The sequence below is a fragment of the Mastomys coucha genome, unplaced genomic scaffold (genome assembly GCF_008632895.1).
Source record: "Mastomys coucha isolate ucsf_1 unplaced genomic scaffold, UCSF_Mcou_1 pScaffold21, whole genome shotgun sequence".
In the NCBI taxonomy this organism is placed as follows: domain Eukaryota; kingdom Metazoa; phylum Chordata; class Mammalia; order Rodentia; family Muridae; genus Mastomys; species Mastomys coucha.
Window position 1 is genome coordinate 40,822,991 of NW_022196904.1, and position 22,071 is coordinate 40,845,061.

Genomic DNA, 22,071 nt, shown 5'->3' on the forward strand with positions numbered 1-22,071 from the left:
TGGTTTGAATTATTGTAGCTTTTCCTGCTATTCAAGAAACACCTTTAAATACATTGAGAGATGGATTTTTCCTGACAGCCTTTCCCTTCACTAGCATGTGTTTTCAAGTTACCATTTCCTCTAAGGTTAATGGCATAACCAGAAACACAGCAGATGTGGGTGGTGTGCAGTGATAGTATGCAAGATGATCTTGGATCAAGCACAGAACACTAGGTTTTAAATTTGGAAGCCTTTTGTGTGTCAGCAAAATGTTAGATAGAGCAAAGCGTGGTTTCAAAGATATTATTGCTTACAGGAAATCAAAATAGAAGATACCAATTTGATTTAGAGAAACATTAACTAACTGTTAATATTCCTTTAGCTTGGAAAGAATCCTCAGAATGATGTATGATTAGAAGTTAGGAAACACTGGTTTGCAGCTGTCTTATGTTTGCCAGGCTGTGCTATTTCTGTTTATTGATCTTTGTCTTTCTTCTTTTCGATGGGAAGCATATAGACTGCCACACCACATCTATCTCAGACTTGGAGTTTTCTTCAGATTTTATCCTGAGAACCACAAAGACAGCCATGTGCACGGTAAGCTGCCCCTTCCCACTTCACAGATCTCATTGGCAGTGTAGTTGATTGGCAGAGTAATGAATTAATTACCAGGCTTGTGATAAATGAAAACAGCTATTGCCATTGACAGTCTGTCTTTGCCTTTGCTATCACCGGACAGATCTGCTTAATAGATGAGTAGAATTCAGAAAAGTCACTGCAGCTGGGTATGGTGATGAGTGCCTGAAATCTCAGCCCTCGGGAGGTGAAGGATGGCCGAAGCTAGACAGCCGTGCCTCCTACAGTTAGTTTACTTAGTAGACAGACATGGGCAATCTTGGTGTTTTATTTTTCTTTCCATTTTTGGATATTATCTATCATACTCAATTTAGAACTTTCTATTTTATCTTCAAAAACAAAAGTTCTTACTGTATGCCTCCCAGTAGGTCCCCATACCTAATTTAGACATAAAATGATAGGTGGATCCAAATACACATTTGATCTGGGATGTAGGTCTATTTGTTTATCAAGGCAGAGTCTCACTGTGTAGCCTAGTTCTATCTCTGTAGGGACAACATACTTGTGTAGAGGAATCCAGGCCATGTAAGCCCAAGCCATCATGGAATTGTGAGAAGTTTCACCCGAGAGGCAGGTATTCCTATGTAGTATTGAGTGTTAATGCCTATGAGAATGTCTCATCACAGAATTTCTGATCATCTTAGGAGGGTGGCAGTCCTTGAGCACATGTGCATGGAACATTCTGATACTCAGTTGTCATGATCATTTAGGTTGACTTGGTCTAGGATGCTGCATTGTACTGATGAGGAATAGAAACTGCTGTCAGGTTTATATGCACAAAATGCTCTACCTTTTCCCTGACCCTTAAAAAGCCTTGTTCCTCAGCAGGATTGTCCAACTCACCAAAAGAACATGAGGAAGCCTTAACAAATAAGACAGTGCAGGCCCACAGGAAGCCATACTACAAACGCATCTGAAACAGGTGAAATGCATTGCACTCTAGACATGGTGAACCAGTAGTCTAGCAGCTGTTGAACAGAGAATCTTTGTGCAGTCAAACCAAGACAGAGCTAGATTTAGCTGAGGAAGTAGGCCATGCATCTCTCCTTTGCAGCAAATACAAAGGAAATCCTAGGCTGAAGTCATGGCTTCACTGGTAAAGGGCTCAATTCTTAGGACTCATAAAAGTGAAAGGTAAGATTGATTTCTCAAATTCCCCCCTGACCTGCACTCATATAATAATAAGAAAGTCCTTTTAAAAAAAATAGATCTTTGAGTTTTTAAGTCCTGTCTCTTGGAGAGGACCGCAGTATTTGGTTAAGCATCTGGATTTCCAACACACCTGTTCCTTCATGACACACTCACATGATCAGGAGCCTGACATGAGTAGGATATTTCTACCTAATGCTCCTAGTGAGCTTTGTCATTTACAGCCTGGCTCACCTTTTGTGTCTACGTTACCCCTCTATAGTCTGGAGCTATTGTATAAACAGTTGCTGAGGCAGCCCCTGTGCTCATGAAGCATAATCCAGTGCAGACATATTTCAGAGTATGGGTATCTGATTAGAATTGTTCCACTTCTATTTGGGCAGTAGTGGTGACAGTCAGAGCCAGTGACCTAGGGAGTGAGAGCAGGAGTTTGTCTATGGATTTCTCATTCTGAAACTAAGCAACAAGATAGACAGTTTCTAAGAAGTTAAGTGTGTTTAAATATATGCACAACCATTTGTTTCCTAATGAGATTTTAAATTTGTGGTCTAATTAAAAAACTAGAGTAAATTGGATTTTTCAAAATAACAAAAATACCCCTTGGATTTAATTTCCACAGCATGTGTGGTGCGGCCTGATACGGCTCAGGATGGTTAGAACGTTCCATGAGCGGACACCTTTGCTTTGTACAACCCCCTCTCTTGCCCATATACTCACACAGAATGAACATTTCTAAGCAATTTTAATTTACTAAAGTTTGTTGAGTATAAAACTAAAACAAGTAGCTTCATCGTGTGAATTCTAGTTTTTTGCTGTTTGTTTTTATTCTTTATTATATGGTGTGTGTGTGTGTGTGTGTGTGTGTGTGTGTGTGTGTGTGTGTGTGCATGCTCCAGGGGAGGACATTGAGTGGCTTTCTCACTTGCATTCATGCTACCTTGAGACAAAGTCTCTCATTAAAGGAGAAACTCAACTTCTAAGCTATGGTGAGGCCAAGATAGATCCACCTCCTCTACCTCCCATTGCTACTGTAAAAGACACACAGCTGTGCTCAGGTTTCTTCATGATGCTAGGGCCTCTGCTTGTACATTAAGTGCTGATTCCTGTTGAGCATCTCCCCAGGCTCATCTGTGTCTTTGAGTTTGCCTTTAATGTCATTGTGTACCTGTGGGCTTTCTTACTGTAACAAGGGAGTTTACAATGCAGTTTCTGTAAACCCCTCACCAGTATAGGAGAACATCTCAGCTGGGCATGGTGCATGTGCCTCTAATCTCAGCACTTAGGAGTCTGAGGCAGGAGTATTACAGCAAGCTTGAGCCTTGCCTATTCTGGTATGAGATCTGCCTCAAACAAGACGAATTTTTCTTTAAAGCACTAGTTTTAATTTTTTTCTCTTTAATCAGGATATATATGAATGAATGTTCTGCCTTCATGCACACCAGAAGAGGGCATCAGGTCCCATTACAGATGGTTGTAAGCCACCATGTGGTTGTTGGGACTTGAACTCAGGGCCTCTAGAATAGCAGTTAAGTGTTCTTCACTGGTGATGCTGCTCCTAACATCTCTTCAGTCCTTCTCTCACCATGTTTACAATCATTTTTAAGTTCTATATGTACTGCCTCTCTAAGCCAGCCCTAACTATGTTTCTTTTGCTTTTCTTCTAATTATGAGTTTCCCAATTCTATTTCATACTTATTAACAATTATTAATGAACTAGAAAAGGAGCTCAGTGGTTCAGAGTACTTAGTACTCTTGCAGAGGACCTGAGTTCTGTTCCCGGCACTTATATGGCAGCTCACAACTCTCTGTAACTCCAGCACCAAGCGATCCAACACCTCCTGGCATCTTTGGGCACCCATTCACACCTGACATACTCACATATGTACACATATGTGTATAAACTCACATATATGCAAATATATATATATATATATATACTCACATATGTGCAAATATGTGTATATACTCACATATGTGCAAACACAAACACACACACATACATAAATAAAAAATTTTAAGTGAAAAAATTATTATAGTTACTATATAGTAGAATAAGGCCAAGTTGACAGTTTGCCGCCCTGACAGTCTGACAGGACCTGTGGAAGGCACACAGAGGCAGCGTGTGCAGGACTAGGATAAGGTTACATCCAGAGAAAAGTCCCCATCAGGATTGGACTGTTGAAGAGTTGGTAGGCAGGGCAAGGGGTGAGCTTCAAAGTGCTCCCTGAAGGCTGAGCTCCTTGACTTCCCTGTTTCTCTTGCTCTCTCACTCTTTTTCTTGAGTCAGGGTCTTCTTACTAAGAGTCCAGGCTGACTTTGACCTCTCAAGTACAGAGTACAGGAGTGTGTGACCACACCCAGCAGCCCTCTGTTCTGGAAAAGTTTTCACTGAACTAGTTAATAAACCTGTTACTTATAAATAGGCTAAAAGACCTAAACAAAGGTCTGTTATTAACATCTATCTTGGAAGAGCTTATGGAGAACAGAATGGTGAAGGTCTTTCCTTGTGGCAGTGAATTGTAGTGACATATGGTTTGAGCCCTGGGGTCTGAGTACTGGTAGGAACCACACAATTATATCTTGTGCCTGCCAGTGACAGTGAGGACTTGTTTACAGAGAACACAGACTCTGTCTTTAGGCTTTTCCAGATTTCCCAAGAGACAGAAGTATAGGTCCCCAGCATTAGTCCTTAGCTCAGAAGCCGATGCTGGTCTGTTTCTTTGTGATATAGAAACATACCTCTCTGAAATAGTTTAGACTTAGCATCTCAAGGTTCCCTTCTTGTTTTTCATTAGTTATATATTAGGTTTTTCCATTAGTTATTTCAGACATATCTAATATGCCATTCATATGTAAATTCATTTTCTGAAGAGTTTGCCTTTTTAAAACATGCTTAGTGCTTATGAAATGTCCAAACAAAAACATTCTAGTTTCTTACTCTAAGATCCAGAGTTAAAGTTCAAGGTCATTATTACTGGCATCATCCTCTGCTTCCCATAAACGACTTGTTCTTTTCCTTTTCTTGGTAGCAGTGCTGAGGGGTTCTCAGTGTTGTAGCCTCAGAGGTTAGGGCCCAGTAGGTAGGGAAGGCTGCCTGGAGGAAGTGTTGCACTGAGTTCTCCTCTGCTGTGATCTTAATGAAAACTGATTGGTCGGTGTGGCTAGGCAGAATTGAAGGCCTAACTCCTGAGGCCTAATCAGAAAGTATCTGCCAAAAGTCCATCCCATATCTAGGGTTTTAATTTAAAGGTTAAAAAAAATCAGAGTACATGAAGCAGGATAAGCAGGAGCTAAAAATCATGTTACCGCCTAATGTAGTTCTCCATGATGTGCCTATTAAGTAGCTGGCAGCTATTTTAAGAGTACAAGTTTTGACCTTGGTACTGAGTCAAGACAAGCCTTCAAGCTGTTCAGCCTCTCAAAGCAAATAACACTGCTATGAGAATGAACTTTAAAATGTTTACAATCAAACCTCAGTGATTCCATACTCAAGAGTACTTTATTTTGTTTTATTTTTTTAATTAGCTTTACATTTTTCTAATGGCCTAAGGAAGGAGCCCATTTCTTTGCAATTGTCCTTCAAATCTTTTTTTAAGGCTTTTGACAAATCTGATGGTGGTAACCAGCTAATTCCGAATGTATTCCCTGGTAATAAATCAGCACTTGGCACTCTCCATGGTATAGGTTGACCTAATTTTGACCTTGCAAAGCTAATCAGTGAAACAAACTAATTATTAAAACACATCTGTGCTGCTTAGAAATGGTCAGATTTGTCTTAAACTTGTGTCACAGATTTCAGAGAGACAGCTGGCAGATGTTGTTATAGGCTGCCTTAACGAATGTTTATGTTGTGGGGAGAGTGGTTCTCATGGACTCCTCTGCTGCAGTTAGGTCTCCTTGTCAGGATGACCATGCCATCCATTTAGACTGGAGTCTGATGCTCGTCTCTGCTCCTCCTGTTTTCCCATCATCTGTCCCTAAGCATCGTTCTGAGGCACTGACCTGTGCTAAGAGCTGGAGGCATTAGGTATGTAGTGAGCTGAACAGGTAGTTCTGTGTTCACAGCCATTACTGGAAGAATCACATATTGAATTTACACCGTGAGTATTAGATAACAATAAAGAATTACTAAGAATTTGGTAGAATGTGGTAATGGCACTGTCATTACCTAATATGTCCTGTTTAGAGAGGCATGTTGTGAGGCACTTGCTTCAAAATAGTTTAGCACAAAAATGGAAATGTGTGTGTATAGAAGTAACTTGCCAAGTACTAGTTGATGTTGGGTGCTAGTTGCCAGAAGGTTCTATAATGGAATTTTTATTTGTACATTTATATAGCAGAGTGTCCTCATGTGTCTCATTGTGCTGTGCTGGGCAGCATTCTGAGAAGCATGGTTGACAAAACAAAGGCAGGGAGAACACTATTTGCATTTTTACTTGTTTTATGATGTTTATTACTTTCATAAGACATCAGAGAACAACTGTAAAAGTTGACTCTCTCCTTCCCCATGAGTTTTATGGCTAAAATATTCACTTATAAGTGAGTACATACCATGCATGTCCTTTTGGGACAGGGTTACCTCACTCAGGATGATATTCTCAAGTTCCATCCATCTGCCTGAAAATTCATGAAGTTTTTGGATTTAGCTACATTTTCTTTATCCATTCTTCAGTTGAAGAACATTTGGTTGTTTCTAGTTTTTGCCTATTTGGAATGAAGCTGCTATGAACATAGGTAAACAAGTGTCTCTGTGTTATAGTGGGGTATCTTTTGGGTATATGCCCAGGAGCGGTATAGCTGGGTCTTAAGGGAGAACTTTTCCAGTTTTCTGGAAAACCACCAAATTGATTTCCAAAGTGGTTGTAAAAGTTTGTACTCCTACTAGCAGTAGGAGAGTGTTCCCCTTGTTCCATATCCTTGACAGTATGTGCTATCACTTGACTTTTTGATCCTAGCCATTCTAGCAGCTCTGAGATTCCATTCAGGTGGAATCTCAGAGTCGTTTTGATTTGCATTTCCCTAATTATGGGAATTGCACTAAATCTGTAATTGCTTTTAGTAAGATGATCATTTTCACTATATTAATCTCACAGATCCATGAGCAATTTGAGGTTTTTCCATCTTCTGATATCTTCCTCGGTTTCTTTCTTCAGCAGTTTGAAGTTCTTGTCCTATAGATCTTTCACTTGTTTGGTTAGAGTTACATGAAGATACTTTATATTATTTGTGGCTATTGTAAAGCATGCTGTTTCCCTAATTTCCTTCTCTGCCTATTTATCATTTGATTAAAGGAGGGCTACTGATTTTTTTTTTTAAGTTAATTTTTTTATTCAGCCACTTTGCTGAAGGTGTTTATCAGCTGTAGGAGTTTTCTGGTAAAATTTGGGGGGTTGCTTATATATACTATCATATCATCTGCAAAAAGGGATATTTTGACTTCTTCCTTTCCAACTTGTATCCCCTTGATCTCCTTTAGTTGTCTTACCATATCCCAGATTTCCTGGATATTTCCTGAGAGGGATTTTTCAGATTTAACCTTTTCTTTGACTATGTCAATGTCTCTTATTGTATCTTCTACACCTGAGATTCTCTTCTGTATTCTATTGGTGGTGCTTGCATCTGTTGTTCCTGTTCTCTTCCCTAGGTTTTCCATCCCCAGAATTTCCTTAGTTTGTGTTTTCTTTATTCTATTTCAGGTCTTGAGCAGTTTTATTTATTTCCTTCACCTGTTTAATTGTATTTTTCCGTATTTCTCTGAGGGATTTGTTTTCTCTTTAATGGCCTCTACCTGTGTGATTGTATTTTCTTGTACTTCTTTACGGGATTTATTCATTTCCTCATTAAAGGCTTCTGTCTTTCTAAGATTGGATTTAAGGCCATTTTCTTGTGCTTTAGTCGTGTTAGGATATCTTGAGCTTGCTGTAGTAGGGTAGCTATGTGCTCATTTTTTTTGATTGCGTTCTTTTGAGGGCCGTAGCCATATGGCTAGATTTATTAGTCCCTGGATGTTCCTGCTGTAGTATTGGGAGTAGGTCTAATCTAGATGCTTCTGGTGTGGCCGGTCTCTAATGGGTATCCTTGGACTGTATGGTTTCAGATCAGCAGGTTTGATGAGGGTGAGCTGAGAGGTGGCAGGAGAATGGGGGTCCATTGGGATAGCAGGTCATTCAGGGAAGCTGGGGGGTGCCCCAGAGGACTCAGTGGGCAGGGAAGATGGGTGTGGATGGGACTCTAGCCTGTATGCTTCCTGCTCAGCAGCTCTGATGAAGGTGATGGGTAGTGGAGAGGTGGCGGGATAATGGAGGTGTGCAGAGGATAGCAGGCCACTCTGTGCAGCTAGGCATGTCCCAGAGGACTCAGCAGGCAAGGAAATATGTGTTAATTTTTAGGAAAGAATTCTAGCTTGGCTTGAACATGTAGACCATTGTGTTTACAGAGGTGGAGAACCTTCTAGATCCGTCTGCTGCATTGTGCTTTCCTCTTACTGAAGAGAGAAGTAATTAAGATGCTCTTTCAGCCAAGAGATGTGGTCAGAGTGGCACTTGGAAAAGAACTTTACTGGAATATGGAGCTCAAGGGACCAGAGTGGATGCAGGCAGCTGGTGGATAGGCTGGCCCATTAGAATAGCATGATTGACATGGGCAGTTTAAAAGGAGGTGGTGGGAAACTGAACACACCCAGAAAGTAACTTGAGATGAAACCAAGAGGATGACATCAGTAATGGGGATGAAGGAAAGGCAGCATAAAGCCACAGAGCCAGAGGACAGAAAGTCACAGACGGCTTCCTCGGGTGAAGCTACATTTGCCTAAGAATTTCATAAATTTATTGTTTTTAATAGCTGAGCAGTACTCTATTGTGTAAATGTACCACATTTTCTGTATCCATTCCTCTGTTGAGGGACACCAGTGTGTGCCACCACAGCTGGCTGAAAGTTTCTTATTGGCAAGTCTATTTAGGCAGTATTGTGCGCAGATATAATGCAACAGCGGAACGATCAAGTAAGCAGAGTCCCCAGGAACAGCAAAAGTGTAGATGATGTCTTTGCCCTAAGCAAGCCCGGCCAATGGCCATTTTTCCATTTCTTATCCCTCATATGCTTTTGTATCATAGCATCTTACTAAACTGTACTTACTTGTAGTCTTGACAAGGAGCCAGGAGAGTGGTGCTTGACTCTGACACTCCAGCCCCCAGCAAGGTACATTGTTAAAGTCCCTCACTTCATCTGTAGTTCCACTGTTCAAGCCACTGAGTTCATCTCTGCTTTAATGTTTTCTCCTGGAAACTCTGTGATGAACAAATATTAATTTTTCAAAGGTCAGGTGTCTTTCCTACATCATGCTAGCTCTGCCACGTGTTGTCTTTGACTAGAATGATGGGGAGTAACCCAGAGCACTTAACTCATTGTTTACACATCATCAGAGAGAATGCTAGCTCTGGAGCTGACAGCAACTTGCCTATGGAATCGAGGTAGAGTTCTTCTGAAGGTCACTTTTGCAGACTGAAGAACTGTACTGCTAGAGGAATCACACCATCATTTGCTCTGAAACAGCCTGTGTGTTGTAAGCTGCTACTTTGACTGTAGGTGGGACAAGGTCCAACCGGGACTCAGTAGTGTCAGAGTAGTCACACAGGCTCAAACAGTGTTAAGGGTGGATTATTTGTTAACAGTCAATAGTAGCAGGCTCCATCTTAATATGTCAAAAGGCACTGTCCTGCCCCATCCCCTAGGCCACCTGTGGGCAGTGCTGGATTGTGATGGTAAGTGAGTTTGGTCAGGTGTTTTCCTCTCTGACAGAGGCTCCTATTCCTAGAGTGATGAACCTATGGGAAAATAATCTTACCCATTCAGATCTTCTCGATAGAAACCATTGTGAATATTGGCCCTCAAATCTGTCAATGCTATAGCATGCCTGATGTTTTCAGACATCTCACATGAATGTGGGTATTGACAATAGCATCTGTCATCAACAGCATGGAAGGATGAATCAAGAATTGAAAACTAAGTTTCTGTTGCAGAAACCAGATAAATCACTGTAGTTTTTAATGTTTACAGAAGTGAGTCAGACCATCTTTCTGTTCTCACAGAGGAGCTATAGCAACGCTGTGGTTCTGAGCAGTCCTTAAGCTTTTACCTATTTTCTCTGAGCTTTTCATTTCATAAGTGGAAGTGATACCACTAAATGCTTCCCAAGGCACTATTTCATATAACACATGCAGACATGTTCTGCTGTGCCTGGCATGTGGACAATGCTTAATTTGTGATCCAGTTGTTCCCTTACACTTTCTTGCTGGGCTGTATTTGCTGGTCTTTAGACAGGCTTTCACTGTGTTGCCCATGCTAGCCACAATTCACTAAGAAGACTAAATTTCCAACTCAGGATTCTCATGCCTCAACCCTCTGAGTGCTGAGGTTATGATTCTGTGCCATCTCATGCAACTAATACCATGTTTTCCAAGAAAGAATTTTTGATGATTATTTCATTTTTAACACATGCTTATAGGGATTTAGGCCTTGTGGCCTCATATGTGTCATTTATTCAATCTGGATTTAAATAATCAAAAATAATTTGCCCTTAAGTACAACAAGAGACTTGTCTTCATAGGCAAAGGCATGTGAAGAAGATCCCTAAGTCAGAATGGTAGGGAGGCAGAGGCCAGTGGGTCTCTGTGGATTCAAGGCCCGCCGGCTCTACATAGTAAGACCACTCTCAAAGGAGATGGGGTGGGGAGGGAGGGGAAAGAAAGTAAATCCTGCACCTATCATCTGTCTGAATATCTTTGGAACTTGATCATCTACCCCCAGGAGTTTTAGTGGTTCTGTTTGAAGACCTGCAACAGTCCGTATCCACTTTCTTCTTGTAATGCTTTGGGTGTTGGATATAATGGTGGCACTCATTCCAAGCTGGCTGTGTAGTCTAGGCTGCCCTGCAGACTGGCCTCCTGCAATCCCCTTGCCTCAGCCTCCTGGACAGGAACTACAGGCCGGTGCCATGATACTTGGCTTGCTTTGGTTCTAAGCTCAACCTCTGCGTGGTAAGTTATGGTGTTGGAAACAAAATATTCCCTACCACTGATCATATTTTCTTCCATGTGAGAAGCTAGACATGGAACGTGGGCTCTCGCATGAATAGTGTTTGGACAACATTGAAGAGCAACATGAAACTGATGGTGTAGAAGGAGCAGGAGATAGAGGCCTAGAGAAACAGTGAGCTGCAAGACTATAAATGCAAGCACAAGCAGAACATTCTTTCAGGGCAGTTTTCACTCAAACGTGTGTGCTGAATACTGACACTCTATATTGGGTCTTCTTCTACAAGGGAAAAGGTAGCCCCTGTCCCCAAGATGTCCCTCCAGGAGATGCCACAAGCATTGTGTTCTAGAATGCAAACTGAGAATGGGCTCATTAAAAAATGTGCCACTCGTGGCTAGCACATCCATGCTAATAGTCCGTATGTAAGACCTTGGTAATTCTGCATGCATGATATTTGCTGTGGTGACTATGCACTATGATTCTTTGGTGTAGACATCAGAGATTATTTCTATGAGTTAGTTTGCATTCACATTGGTTTTAAGTTTAAAGATATAAACTTATATGAAACACAATGCTGTTTTTTTTTTTTTATTCCCATATGCTGGAAGGACCTGGGCATACCTCTGTTTATCAGTGACAGCTAGGCTATAGTTAATGAGGCAAAATGAAACTGCCATGGCCCCTGAGCATGCCAGGCTGTGGTACATCATAACATCTTAACTGCACACTGTTATTCAGCATTTCCCAGGGGTAGAGTTTAGGTAGCTCAAGGTACAGCTGAGCACAGAAGGAGGGGGTCTCTGCTGTCCCTACAACTGAACAAACAGCACGCTGAGCATGGTGAGTGCTTGTGCAGGGAATAGGGACATCAGTGTGGATCACAGTCTACATTGTGGTGAGAGAAGTCTCTGCAGGCAGAGATAATAACCGATGAGGAGCTAGTATGGGAATGCAAGTAGAAAGGAGCCTTAAGTGGGGAAAAGCAATGTAACAAAGGATCTGTCTCTTGTACAGTGACTGTAAACAGAAGACCCTCTTTCTGACGAAAGCACGAAAAGGGGAGTCTGAAATACTATATGTTGGAGGGGTTTATATATTTATTAGTGTTTCACTAGACTATCCAAGACTTATAACAAAAAAGTCCAAAGGGGACTAGGGATGTGGCTTAGTTGGTAGAGTGCTTACTTAGCACACAAGGAAGCCAGGTTCCCCACTGCATAAACCAGGCTGTAATTCTGGCACTGAGGAGGTGGAGGCAGAAGAATCAGAAGTGCAGAGTCATCCTCCACTACTCAGTGAGAGTCCGAGGACAGCCTACAGTAGGTGGGACCCTGTCACATAGAGAATGGGGAGAGGAAAGGAAGACCCAAAGAAGTCAGACTTGGCTGTTTCTGTCCTGCAGGCACTGCCACTCTGAAGCAGCCGAGCAGCTTCATGCTGCCCCTTTGGTAGCCTCCTATTTAGCAAATAGAAGGTGTACTTGTCTTCGTAAGGCTTTGCAATGGGAATCCTGAAAGACTGACATCAGAACAGGGCAGACCAGAGAACTGTCAGGACTGCAGCCAACTTCACAGCCAGAAGTGCTCTACAACAGTGTTGAGTTGCTAGTTTCTGGGGCATATCTGAATAAATTTACAAAACTTTCTAGAAGAGTATTCTTATACACCTAAAATGCTTTCTACTGGCAATTAAAAAAAAAAAAAAAACAGTGTGTAGAACATAATCTAAAGCAGTGATTTAAAAACATAGAAGACAACATGGACCAGGTGAAACAGGAGGGGATAAAGTCAGCTCTAGCTAGAACAGGTACTAGTTTGTCAAAATAGACATTAAATCAGTTAGACTTAGCATGTTCAGGAGAAAAGGGCTTGAAACATGTTTAAAAAATAAGGTACCCAATGTGAAAAAGAACCAAGCATTCTAAAGCTCCGTAGAGTACAAGTTAGCAGCAGATCTGCATATAGCAATGTTAAAAGGATCTGTGAGCTGGGCTTTATGCCAAAAGAAAATAACTCAAGAGATACAAGGACAAAAACGTGTCCTTGCTGCCATTCCTATGATGAAAGAGCCCTGGAAACACTCAAAGAAAGAAGGGGTTATTGTATCTCACAGTTGATGGTACGGTCAACAATGCAGTGAGCTTTCCAACAAACTACAGTTGTGAAACTCATTTTCAAATTAAGAAACAGAAAACAGCTAGGTATGGTGGTGCATGTCTTTAATCCTAGCACCTGGGAGGCAGAGGCAGGTGGCTCTCTAAGTTAGAGGCCAGGCTGTTTCACATAGTGAGTTCCAGGTCAGCCACAGCTACAAATTATCATTAAAATGCAGGAAAAATGAGTAACAAGCTAAGATAAATCCAGGAAGTGATAGAGAAAGCCAGGGATAGTGCATACCTGTAACCTCCAAGGATCAGGAGTTCCTGGCTATCCTTGGCTGCATAGTTCAAGGCTATCCTGAGCTACAGGGGATTCTGTATCAAAGAATGAAGAAATGGTGCAGTGCAGATAAAACCTGCAGGCAGTGATGAGGATAAAGGAAGCAGTAGGGATGCTCACCTAGTGTACTCCAGTGTTAGTGTAAAAAACCTGCTGTGTTACTGAGAAACCTCACAGCTTTCAGAGGGTCTACTGGCACAGGCTGAGAAAATTCCTTATACCAGTTCCCAATCTGAAGTCTTTCCATCTAAAGTTTCAGTCAACATAGGAGTAACAGAAAGAATGAGTACAGCACAAGCCATTGTGAGAAACCGTGTTCACATGCATTTTATAACAGCTCAAACTCAGGGAAAAGTGGACAGACACAAAAGACCAAATGATTTATGGTCCTATTTCTGTTCATGTGTGTGCTGGAGAAGCTAGCCTGCACCCTTGGAAAGTAGGCCAGTGGTTTCTTTTGGCACAGGGATGCCTAAGGCTGCCTTCATGTGCAAAAACTTCTACTAGGATGACATTTTTGGTTTATTTTTTGAGACAGTTTCATTTGTTGCTCTAGCTGGCCTGACATCCACTATATGGAACAGGCAGCGCTGTAACTTACAGAGACCCACCTGCTTCTGCCTCCAAGGTGCTAGGACTAAAGGCATGTACCATCACACCTGGCTGTTATCTGTTTCTTAATTGAATATGAATTTCACAGATGTAGTTGACTTGAAAGCTCACTGCATTGTGCACTCCAGTTCATTTTTCTGCATGCACATGACACATTAAGAGACTTTAAACTAGGCGTGGATGAGATAATCCCAGAACTTATGGGGTAGAGGTAGCAAGGTCAGGCAGGAGGTTAGCGAGTTTAAGACCAGTCTGTGCTGTCTTAGATACTGTTTCCAAAGAACCAAATAGTAATAGTATTTTTAAAGGTAATAATAATAATATATAAAACAATAGCTTTTGTTTAGAGACCAGAAGAATGTACAATAAGGTGTGTTTAGGTAACAGATTATAGGTATTTGTGTTTAGGTGAGCTAGTTGTATATACTACTCAGGAAACTGAAGCAGAAATACCAGAGTCCAGATGTTTTTTTCCAAAAAGCAACTCTAGACTCTGAAGAGATGATTCAGTTTGTTCCTAAAATCATGTTAATAAGCAATTTTAAATCAGAAGGGTATAATCTAAACCTGAAAAGGCCTTCCAGCTGTTATCTGGGGATAAGTCAGTATTGTAGTGAGTTTTTGTAGAAAGAGGTCTTGTTAAGCATTGTGTGTGTGTGTGTGTGTGTGTGTGTGTGTGTGTGTGTGTGTGTGTTGCTGTCTTCCATGTTGTTCAGTCCATTTCTAAACACCACTTGGTCTGGTATTGCCCCTTGGGAGTTGCACAGCACTTAGCATGCATTGTCCCCTAGAGGGACCACGACAGCAAACAGAGATGCAAATCCACTCTTGGGATAAAATAGAAATTAATTGAAGGAGAAAGAGTCTATAATTTAAGGCGTAGTTAGCTTGGGGAGGAAGCTGTAGCTCTCACATTTGCTGGTTTCTGAGCCAGTCATCACAGCTCCGGTGTCTGCTCAGCTGCCGTGTCACCGAGTTTGTGTTTTTGCGTGTTTATGTATTATAATATAAGCTCTCACACCTCCCCCCTGCATTATCTGCTGCTTGCTTCAGACCCTTCATCTGTTGGCGTTTAAATTCAGTGTTGAGATTTTGAAAGAAATACTCCACAGCAGATGAATTATGCTTTTGCTGCAGAGATCCTGCCGCATGGATTACAAGCTCTGTTTCTCTATGCTTGAATAAACTCCATCAAAAGCACATTATCCCCCACGTCTGTGGCCAGCTGCCTAATTGTATCTGCTGTAACCACACGCTGGTGGAACACGATACCAGAGAGGAACAGAAATGATGAATTACCCCCTGCAGGTGATAGTGATCATGATGATTTTTAATTTCCTTCTTCCTCATACAGTCTAGACTGACTTCATTTCATTGGCTACTGTCTTCTTCCTTCTGCACATGGGTGTTCCTTTGTAAAAAGACCCACCGCACTGACACACATGAAGAAGTCATTTGTTTAATTCTGAGTCATTATTTCTCAAATGAATGAGTGTAAAATGAACTGTTTACTTTTATGCACATAAAGTAAACAAGCAAAAATGTGGCTTAAAACATTTTTTTTTTCAAATGATTCTGTTTATAACTGCTTTACCTTACTCTCTTGCTCTGTGACACCCACAAGAGGCTTAAGTCAGCTCCCTCTGAAACAGTGTTCTGCACTATAAGGCCACACACCTACTTTACTTCCTCATGTGCCTCAAATGTCAGACTCAAGATTCTGGTAATGTTAAAGAGTGGTCACCTGTCCTAGAAATCACTGCTGGCCAGTCTTTCTTCTCATGCTGTCTTCTGTCATCATTTCAGTCTCACTTTTCACTATGGTGGTTATTGGTGGCTGCCCATTCTCCCTCTTAGCCTCAGAGACTTATAGCTACAAGTTTTTTAGACTGATATAGCACAGTGGTGGTGGGGCATGATTTAATTATGACCCTGACTTTGTAGATTAGTCAGCTACCTTTGATACTTGATTATCATGACTCTTCCTCCCAAGCAGTCCCCAGTGCTGCTGCTGCTGACAAGATATGTAAGGGAAATGTGCTCTGTGCCTGCCTTCTGAGCCACCTGATATCCCTGTGTGCTTTTGAAGCTCAGCTCCAGTCATTTACTGCTATTTCCTAAAAGTCATGTTTCCAGTTCTTTGTGGTGATCATTGATTCTTGTGTTGGAGTGACTTCCAAGGGGAGAATATAGTGCATTGAAATTAGCACCAGGAGCCAGGTGTACTGGTGCATGCCTTTAATCCCAGGACTTAGGAGGCAGAGGCTGGAGGATCAGTCTCTGAGTTTGAGGCCAACCTGGTCTACAGAGAGAGTTCCAGGACAGCCAGGGCTACACAGAGAAACCCTGTCTGGGGGGGATGGGGGGAAATTAGCACTTGAGTATCTAAGACATCCTGATATGGTGATGGCAACAGGATGGTGGAACTATAATTGAAAAGCAGTTTCTAGACAGAACAGTTTTGTTCTCAAAGCAGCTGACATTTGATTGAAAGCAGCACTCTGCCCAAATGGCCCTGCAGAAATACAAGGTCTAGCCATAGTTCAGCTGGCTTGCACAACTGCATTTCAGGTTGAGTCTTTTCTTTCTATCTCTAGAACCACATTTCTAGTAATCCCCTCAGAGTCTGAAACCCACGACAGTAACCAAACCAATATACCCCATGTACTGTCTGCATGTGCATGCACTGCTCCAATAAAGTAACATACATCCAAAGCAAAATGAAAGAGCAGCAGCAAATGACTGGGACAGTGGTAATACTATAGGAAGCTACTTTAAATTTGCTGACTTCTAGAATGTTTTATTTACTATTTTTTTATTTACTATTAGACTACAGTTGACCTGAAATTAACTGTAACTGAAAGTAAAAAAAAAAAATAGATCAATAAATAAAATATGATAAAGACAGATTACTAAATAGCCAATAAGAAGGGAGATGAAGGACATTCTAGATCTTGTTATATCTAAGAGTGGAATACAGTCCCAGCTCTTAGACTGAGACATGAGGAACATATGTTCAAGGCCAACCTGAGCTACATAATGAGACCCTGTTTCAAACGGGAGCCTAGAAACTTCCCCCTTTGGCTTTCCTCAGCCAGTGTGTTCTGTATTTTTATCAGTCCTGGGAAAGCTCACCAAAGAGGAGGCTGTCTGCAGATACTGTTCATCTTTTCCTAAGTCCTCTGGTGTCTCTGAGGTCTCAGTCTCCAGCTGCTACTGAGAAGACAAGTCTGACTGAGGAAGCAGAGACAGATGCAGTTTCCAGAAAGTGGAGCAAGTCAAGAGACTTCCAAATACTGGTCACCAAAGCAACATAAATACTTCTTCCTTCTTTGTTTTTGTTACCCAAACTCACTGTATTTCCTTCAGTGTTTATGGTAGGAGAGGTGGATTAGCTTCATCTTTGATTTTTAGTTAAAATTCATAGACAGCTGTTTGGGGTTACGGACAGTTCTAAGGTGTCTTTGTACTTTCAGATCCCTCTTTTTTTTTTTTTTGGTTTTTCGAGACAGATCCCTCTTTAGAAGAGCATTCTGACATCATTGCAACTGTCCTGCCAGGTGATTGACAATCTGCTTTTATAAAAAGCAGAGTTAGAGAAATGGTTTTCTTTGTGATTTTTTTTTTAAGTATCTCAGATTTAAGAAAAGTCCTTATCAGCTCTACTTTCTCTTCCCTCTTTCTTCTCTCTCTTCATTGAAAAATGTTATTGTGGTGGTGTTAATTGGGGGAGAGGGGACTCTTCCAGATCAGTTCTTTTTTTTTTCTACATAGGACACTGTCATTGATTGGCCCAGCCTTTGGGGAGAGCAGGGTGGTAGTTGAAGTATAGGTCTGTGTAATGTTACAGGTAAAAAGAATAGTATTCACATTTACCTATTTCCTATAACTGATGTTTCTCTTAGAAATTTCAATATAGGCAAATACAGCAAACATGAATAATCCAAAGTTGTCACCTGCCGTCCCTGGTGAGCATTTTCACAAGTGTGTTGTGGTCACATTGGGTATGCCTGCCACCAGTGCTGTGTTCTGATTGTTCCTCTGGTCAGTGGTCACCTGAGGAAAACATTTCTCTGCCCACACACTGAACACCAGTCTTTTTCATTTGTAGATACCACCTAGATGTCCTGTGATTTAATTTCTGAATTATTTGGCTTAGCAGATTCAGTTGTTAATGTCTCAGTCTGAATAGCCCCACATTTCAGAGATCATTCGCCAGTGGTAGGTTCCCACATCACCTGTGCCTGTGTAGCCAAACTGCAGAGCTCTACCTTCCTCAGCAGTTTGCTTTTTCCAGAGTCTTGTGTTAGACACCAAGAAAGAGTGAATTAGAAAGGCCCCAGCCCCAGAGCTGCCTTTGTCACACAGGCAGTGTGAACCATTCTCAAGTTACATGGATGTATCCACCAGCCTCCTTTTTAAGGGTTTTTATTGAAGATTCTATTGTTATTAATCTTTAGTTATCAGTCCTTGGTCCTCTCTCCCTTCCCAGGGGAATATTGTACCTAGTCATTTTCCTTCTTTCTAAATAAGCCAACCTTAAAAACAAAACAAAAAATAACAATAAAACATGGCAATAAATCATTTAATTTTTATCAGTTTTTAAAATCTTTATTCATTTCTTTTGGTGGATCATTAATGTAGAAAGGACAGTGATTTAGTCAGTTATCCTAACTACTTAAGGCTAGCTGTGTTTAAGAGACTGGGGACGAAAAATGTTTGAGAGCTAAATAAAATGGAGCTGGGTGAGAATTCTAGAAATCCTCTCTCTGCCTCAGCCATCCTCTTAAAAAGACTGCAGCCTGATAGGGCACAGTGTGATCAGCATGGTAAGTGGGGGACTCCAAGTGTATCTGCTCGTCATCCCCCAGCAAATCTTCACTGCACTCTGTAGACCAGGCACCAGGAATAGAGTAATGGACAAGGCAAGTGTCCAGGAATACACTGAATGAAAGTAGCTAGCTACATTCGTGAAGATACCATAGGTATTTGAGACTCGGGGGTTGTTATTGAAGCTCATTGTAACCTCATGGCTCTCTAGGGTAGTCTGTGTCTGAGAACCTCCACTCTGTGATTCTGTTTGGCAGAAGTATCAGCAGCATTTCCATCCCTTCTTAGTGTCTAAAATGTAATGAACTTGAAGGTTAAATATTGGATTTGCTTTGGACTCAGTGTGAATTAGCCCTCAAAAATCAATAAAATTTAACATTCTTTGCAAAAGCAACAGAGCACACAAATTGGCCTGATGGTGATTTTTTTCAATAATCAATGTCTTGTTTTTAGCACTTTGTAAGTTTAATTTAATGCCAGTTTTGAAAACAGATTTAAGTCTACTTAATCCATTATGAAGGAGAACGGAACAGTAGCATTTAAGATTTAAAGAAACAGGTGGAATTGGTCTTGGTGGTTAATAGCATGTGCTGTTCTTACCAGGGATCCAGGTTTGGTTCCCAGCAGTCACATACAGCAGTTCACAACCCCTTATAACTCTAGAATTCTCACCCCTATAACTTCTGGTTACCACAGACATCAGGCACACCTACTGAAATGACTGAGATAAGGCCATCCTGGTCTAACTCCATTTAGTGTTTGCTTAAACAGTTCTCAGCCCTCTACCTCCTGCCCGCTACCGTCATGTCTGCTTTGGCAGCACATTTGAGGTCTCCATGGCCTTGAGTATGGTCCAGATGTATTAACCAAAATAATTGGCAAGGTATATCTATCCTGTGCAGAAATGAATGTTACTTTTACCCTCATTGAACTTTGATGTATCTGGGTGGTTTTTGCTTTAGAAAGGCTGTATTCCCGAGTTTAGGCACCAAGAGATTTTTCAAAGGTTCAAGCCCACCTTGGTCTGACTATCAATAAAAAAGACTGAGAACTTTCAATTGACTTAATCAGCATGGTTGTCAATAATTATTTCATGTAAACCATTACCATATGGTCCCCATATATACATGCAATCATACGTACATATAAAATAAACATAAATATTTTTTCAAAGGTGAAATATATATCTATCCAAATGTGTTGGTTTTTTTCTAGAGACTTTCTTGTGTTGTCCCAGTAAGTCTTAAAGATAATTTTAATGTTTTTCTTCATATATATACATATATATATGGATATTTTCATAACATGGTTTTGAGTACTGTGATTTATGCTCATTATAGTTTTAAAAGATAGTTAACATTTAAAAATTATACCTAATAATCCATCACAAAACTATTATAATTTGTTTTAAAATTGGGTGAACTAGATGAGAAAAAATTAAATGAGTGGTATAAAAGAGTACTTCTACTGTAAACCAAACCAGAGTATAGCCATCTTCCTGTAGATCCAGGTTTCTGTGATCACAGTGTGGTCTGGACTCTGACTGGTGCTTCTGGCCTTTCCCAGCTTGCTATTCCTGCAGCCATCTATAAATTCTGAAGAAAGTTGGAGGGCACAAGATGGCTGCCCTGCTGTCTACCAGCATTTCAGCCTGGTCAGGCCTCTGTTCCTAGCCTCTTACCTTGAGCAGTCTGGCATGAGCATTTCTCTAATAAACCATTTATTGATTGTTTGATTAGCCTTATTATGTTAATTATTATACTGTTCTATGGGGAAAAGCAATTATATTCTTCATTTTACTTACCTAGTGACAAGTAAGTTTGTGCATTGTCTACTCTGAAACAGTTTCTAGTTTGTAAAGTCTTAGAAGACTGAGTAGTTAATGACTACATCAGGTATTTACTGTAATGATCAATCACATTGCTTTTTTTTTTTTTTTTTAACATCACAGGCAGTTGCTGGGTACTTTGATATATTTTTTGAGAAGAATTGCCACAACAGGGTAAGTATCATGAGTTATTCATGAGGATTAATTATACGGAGTACTGTGTTAGATTTGTGCCCCAAGGTGTTTGGTCAGAAGCATTTTGCTGTTGTAAGCAATTGCAGCTTGTATTTGATGTAGTAGATTAATGTACCATGACATTAAAAATCATATACTTCATCAGATACTTTTGAACTTCACCAATGCAGGTCGTGTTCTCTACTGGCCCCCAGAGCACCAAAACACACTGGAAACAGACAGTATTTCTGCTGGAAAAGCCCTTTTCAGTTAAAGCAGGTAAGAAAGCAAGCACAGCCAAAACATTGCCTTTATTCTGGGGAAACATTGGTCACTCACATGTCAGTTTACTTAGAAGAACATAGCAGCCAGGCTGTGGTAGGGCACGCCTTTAATCCCAGCATTTAGGAGGCAGAGGCAGGTGGATTTCTTAGTTCAAGGCCAGCCTCGTTGACAGTGTGAGTTCCAGACAGCCAGGACTATACAGAGAAACCCTGTCTTGAGAACCAAAAAAAAAAATAAAATAAAAGAACATAGCAGATGTTTAGGTTAGAGGTCTCAGAGCTAACTGCCTGCATGTGTTTAAAGTATTTAATTCCAAATATATTCTAGGTGCTAGAAGATAGCTCAGCTGTCAATAGTATTTGCTGCTCTTTAAATAGACCCAATTTTATATTCTAGCTTCCATATCTGGTGGCTCACAACCACCTATCACTCCAACACCAACATTCTCTTCTGACCTTTGCAGATACCCACTTATACATAGCGGATACACACACACACTAAAATAGCTTGAAAACCCATGCTTAGAAAAGTTTCCAGTCTAATTCATATGAGGTTTATTGCTTGTTTGACTTTTGTTTTGCTTTGATTTTCGGTGCTAGGAATTAAACCTTTGGTTTCACACATGCTAAGTAAGCATTCAACCACTGAGTAACATGGTCAACCCTTAAGTCTAATTTTTACCTTCTAAAATAAAGAAAGAATATTTATATACCTCAAACTGTCACACAATGATAAAAGATAAGATTTATTATTTATGTATATGTGATGTTTCATTTGGATATATGTATATGTGCTACATACATACATATGCCAGTAGAGATAGGAAGATGCTGTTGGAGAAACTAAGAGGAAAATATTTTATTTCCTTAGTGACTAAACCACCATCAGCAATTAATGTATGAGACTTACTCGGTAGTTACTTACGGCAACTTCATATAGAGACTCACAGTAAAAGACAGGACGCTTCACTGCAGAAGCTGGTGGCTGTCACTCTGTGTGCTGTGGCTCCTGTTTTTCTACATATTTGTATGTAACTACTCACACCTTTAAACCTCACATACATGTGCTGATATTGGAGGCGTCTTTTACACCCTCAGTTTCTCTCAG

At 40.7% G+C, this 22,071-nt stretch overlaps 1 protein-coding gene across 1 annotated transcript in view; it reads left to right on the forward strand.

Moving 5' to 3' along the window:
• The window catches only part of Prmt3 (protein arginine methyltransferase 3), an 87,745-nt gene that overhangs the window by 52,678 nt on the left and 12,996 nt on the right, over positions 1-22,071 (forward strand). Inside the window, exons 13-15 of the mRNA XM_031386779.1 lie at positions 490-576; positions 20,629-20,679; positions 20,871-20,958. Coding sequence (XP_031242639.1) covers positions 490-576; positions 20,629-20,679; positions 20,871-20,958 — 226 coding nt within the window. The remainder of the gene's footprint in view (positions 1-489; positions 577-20,628; positions 20,680-20,870; positions 20,959-22,071) is intronic.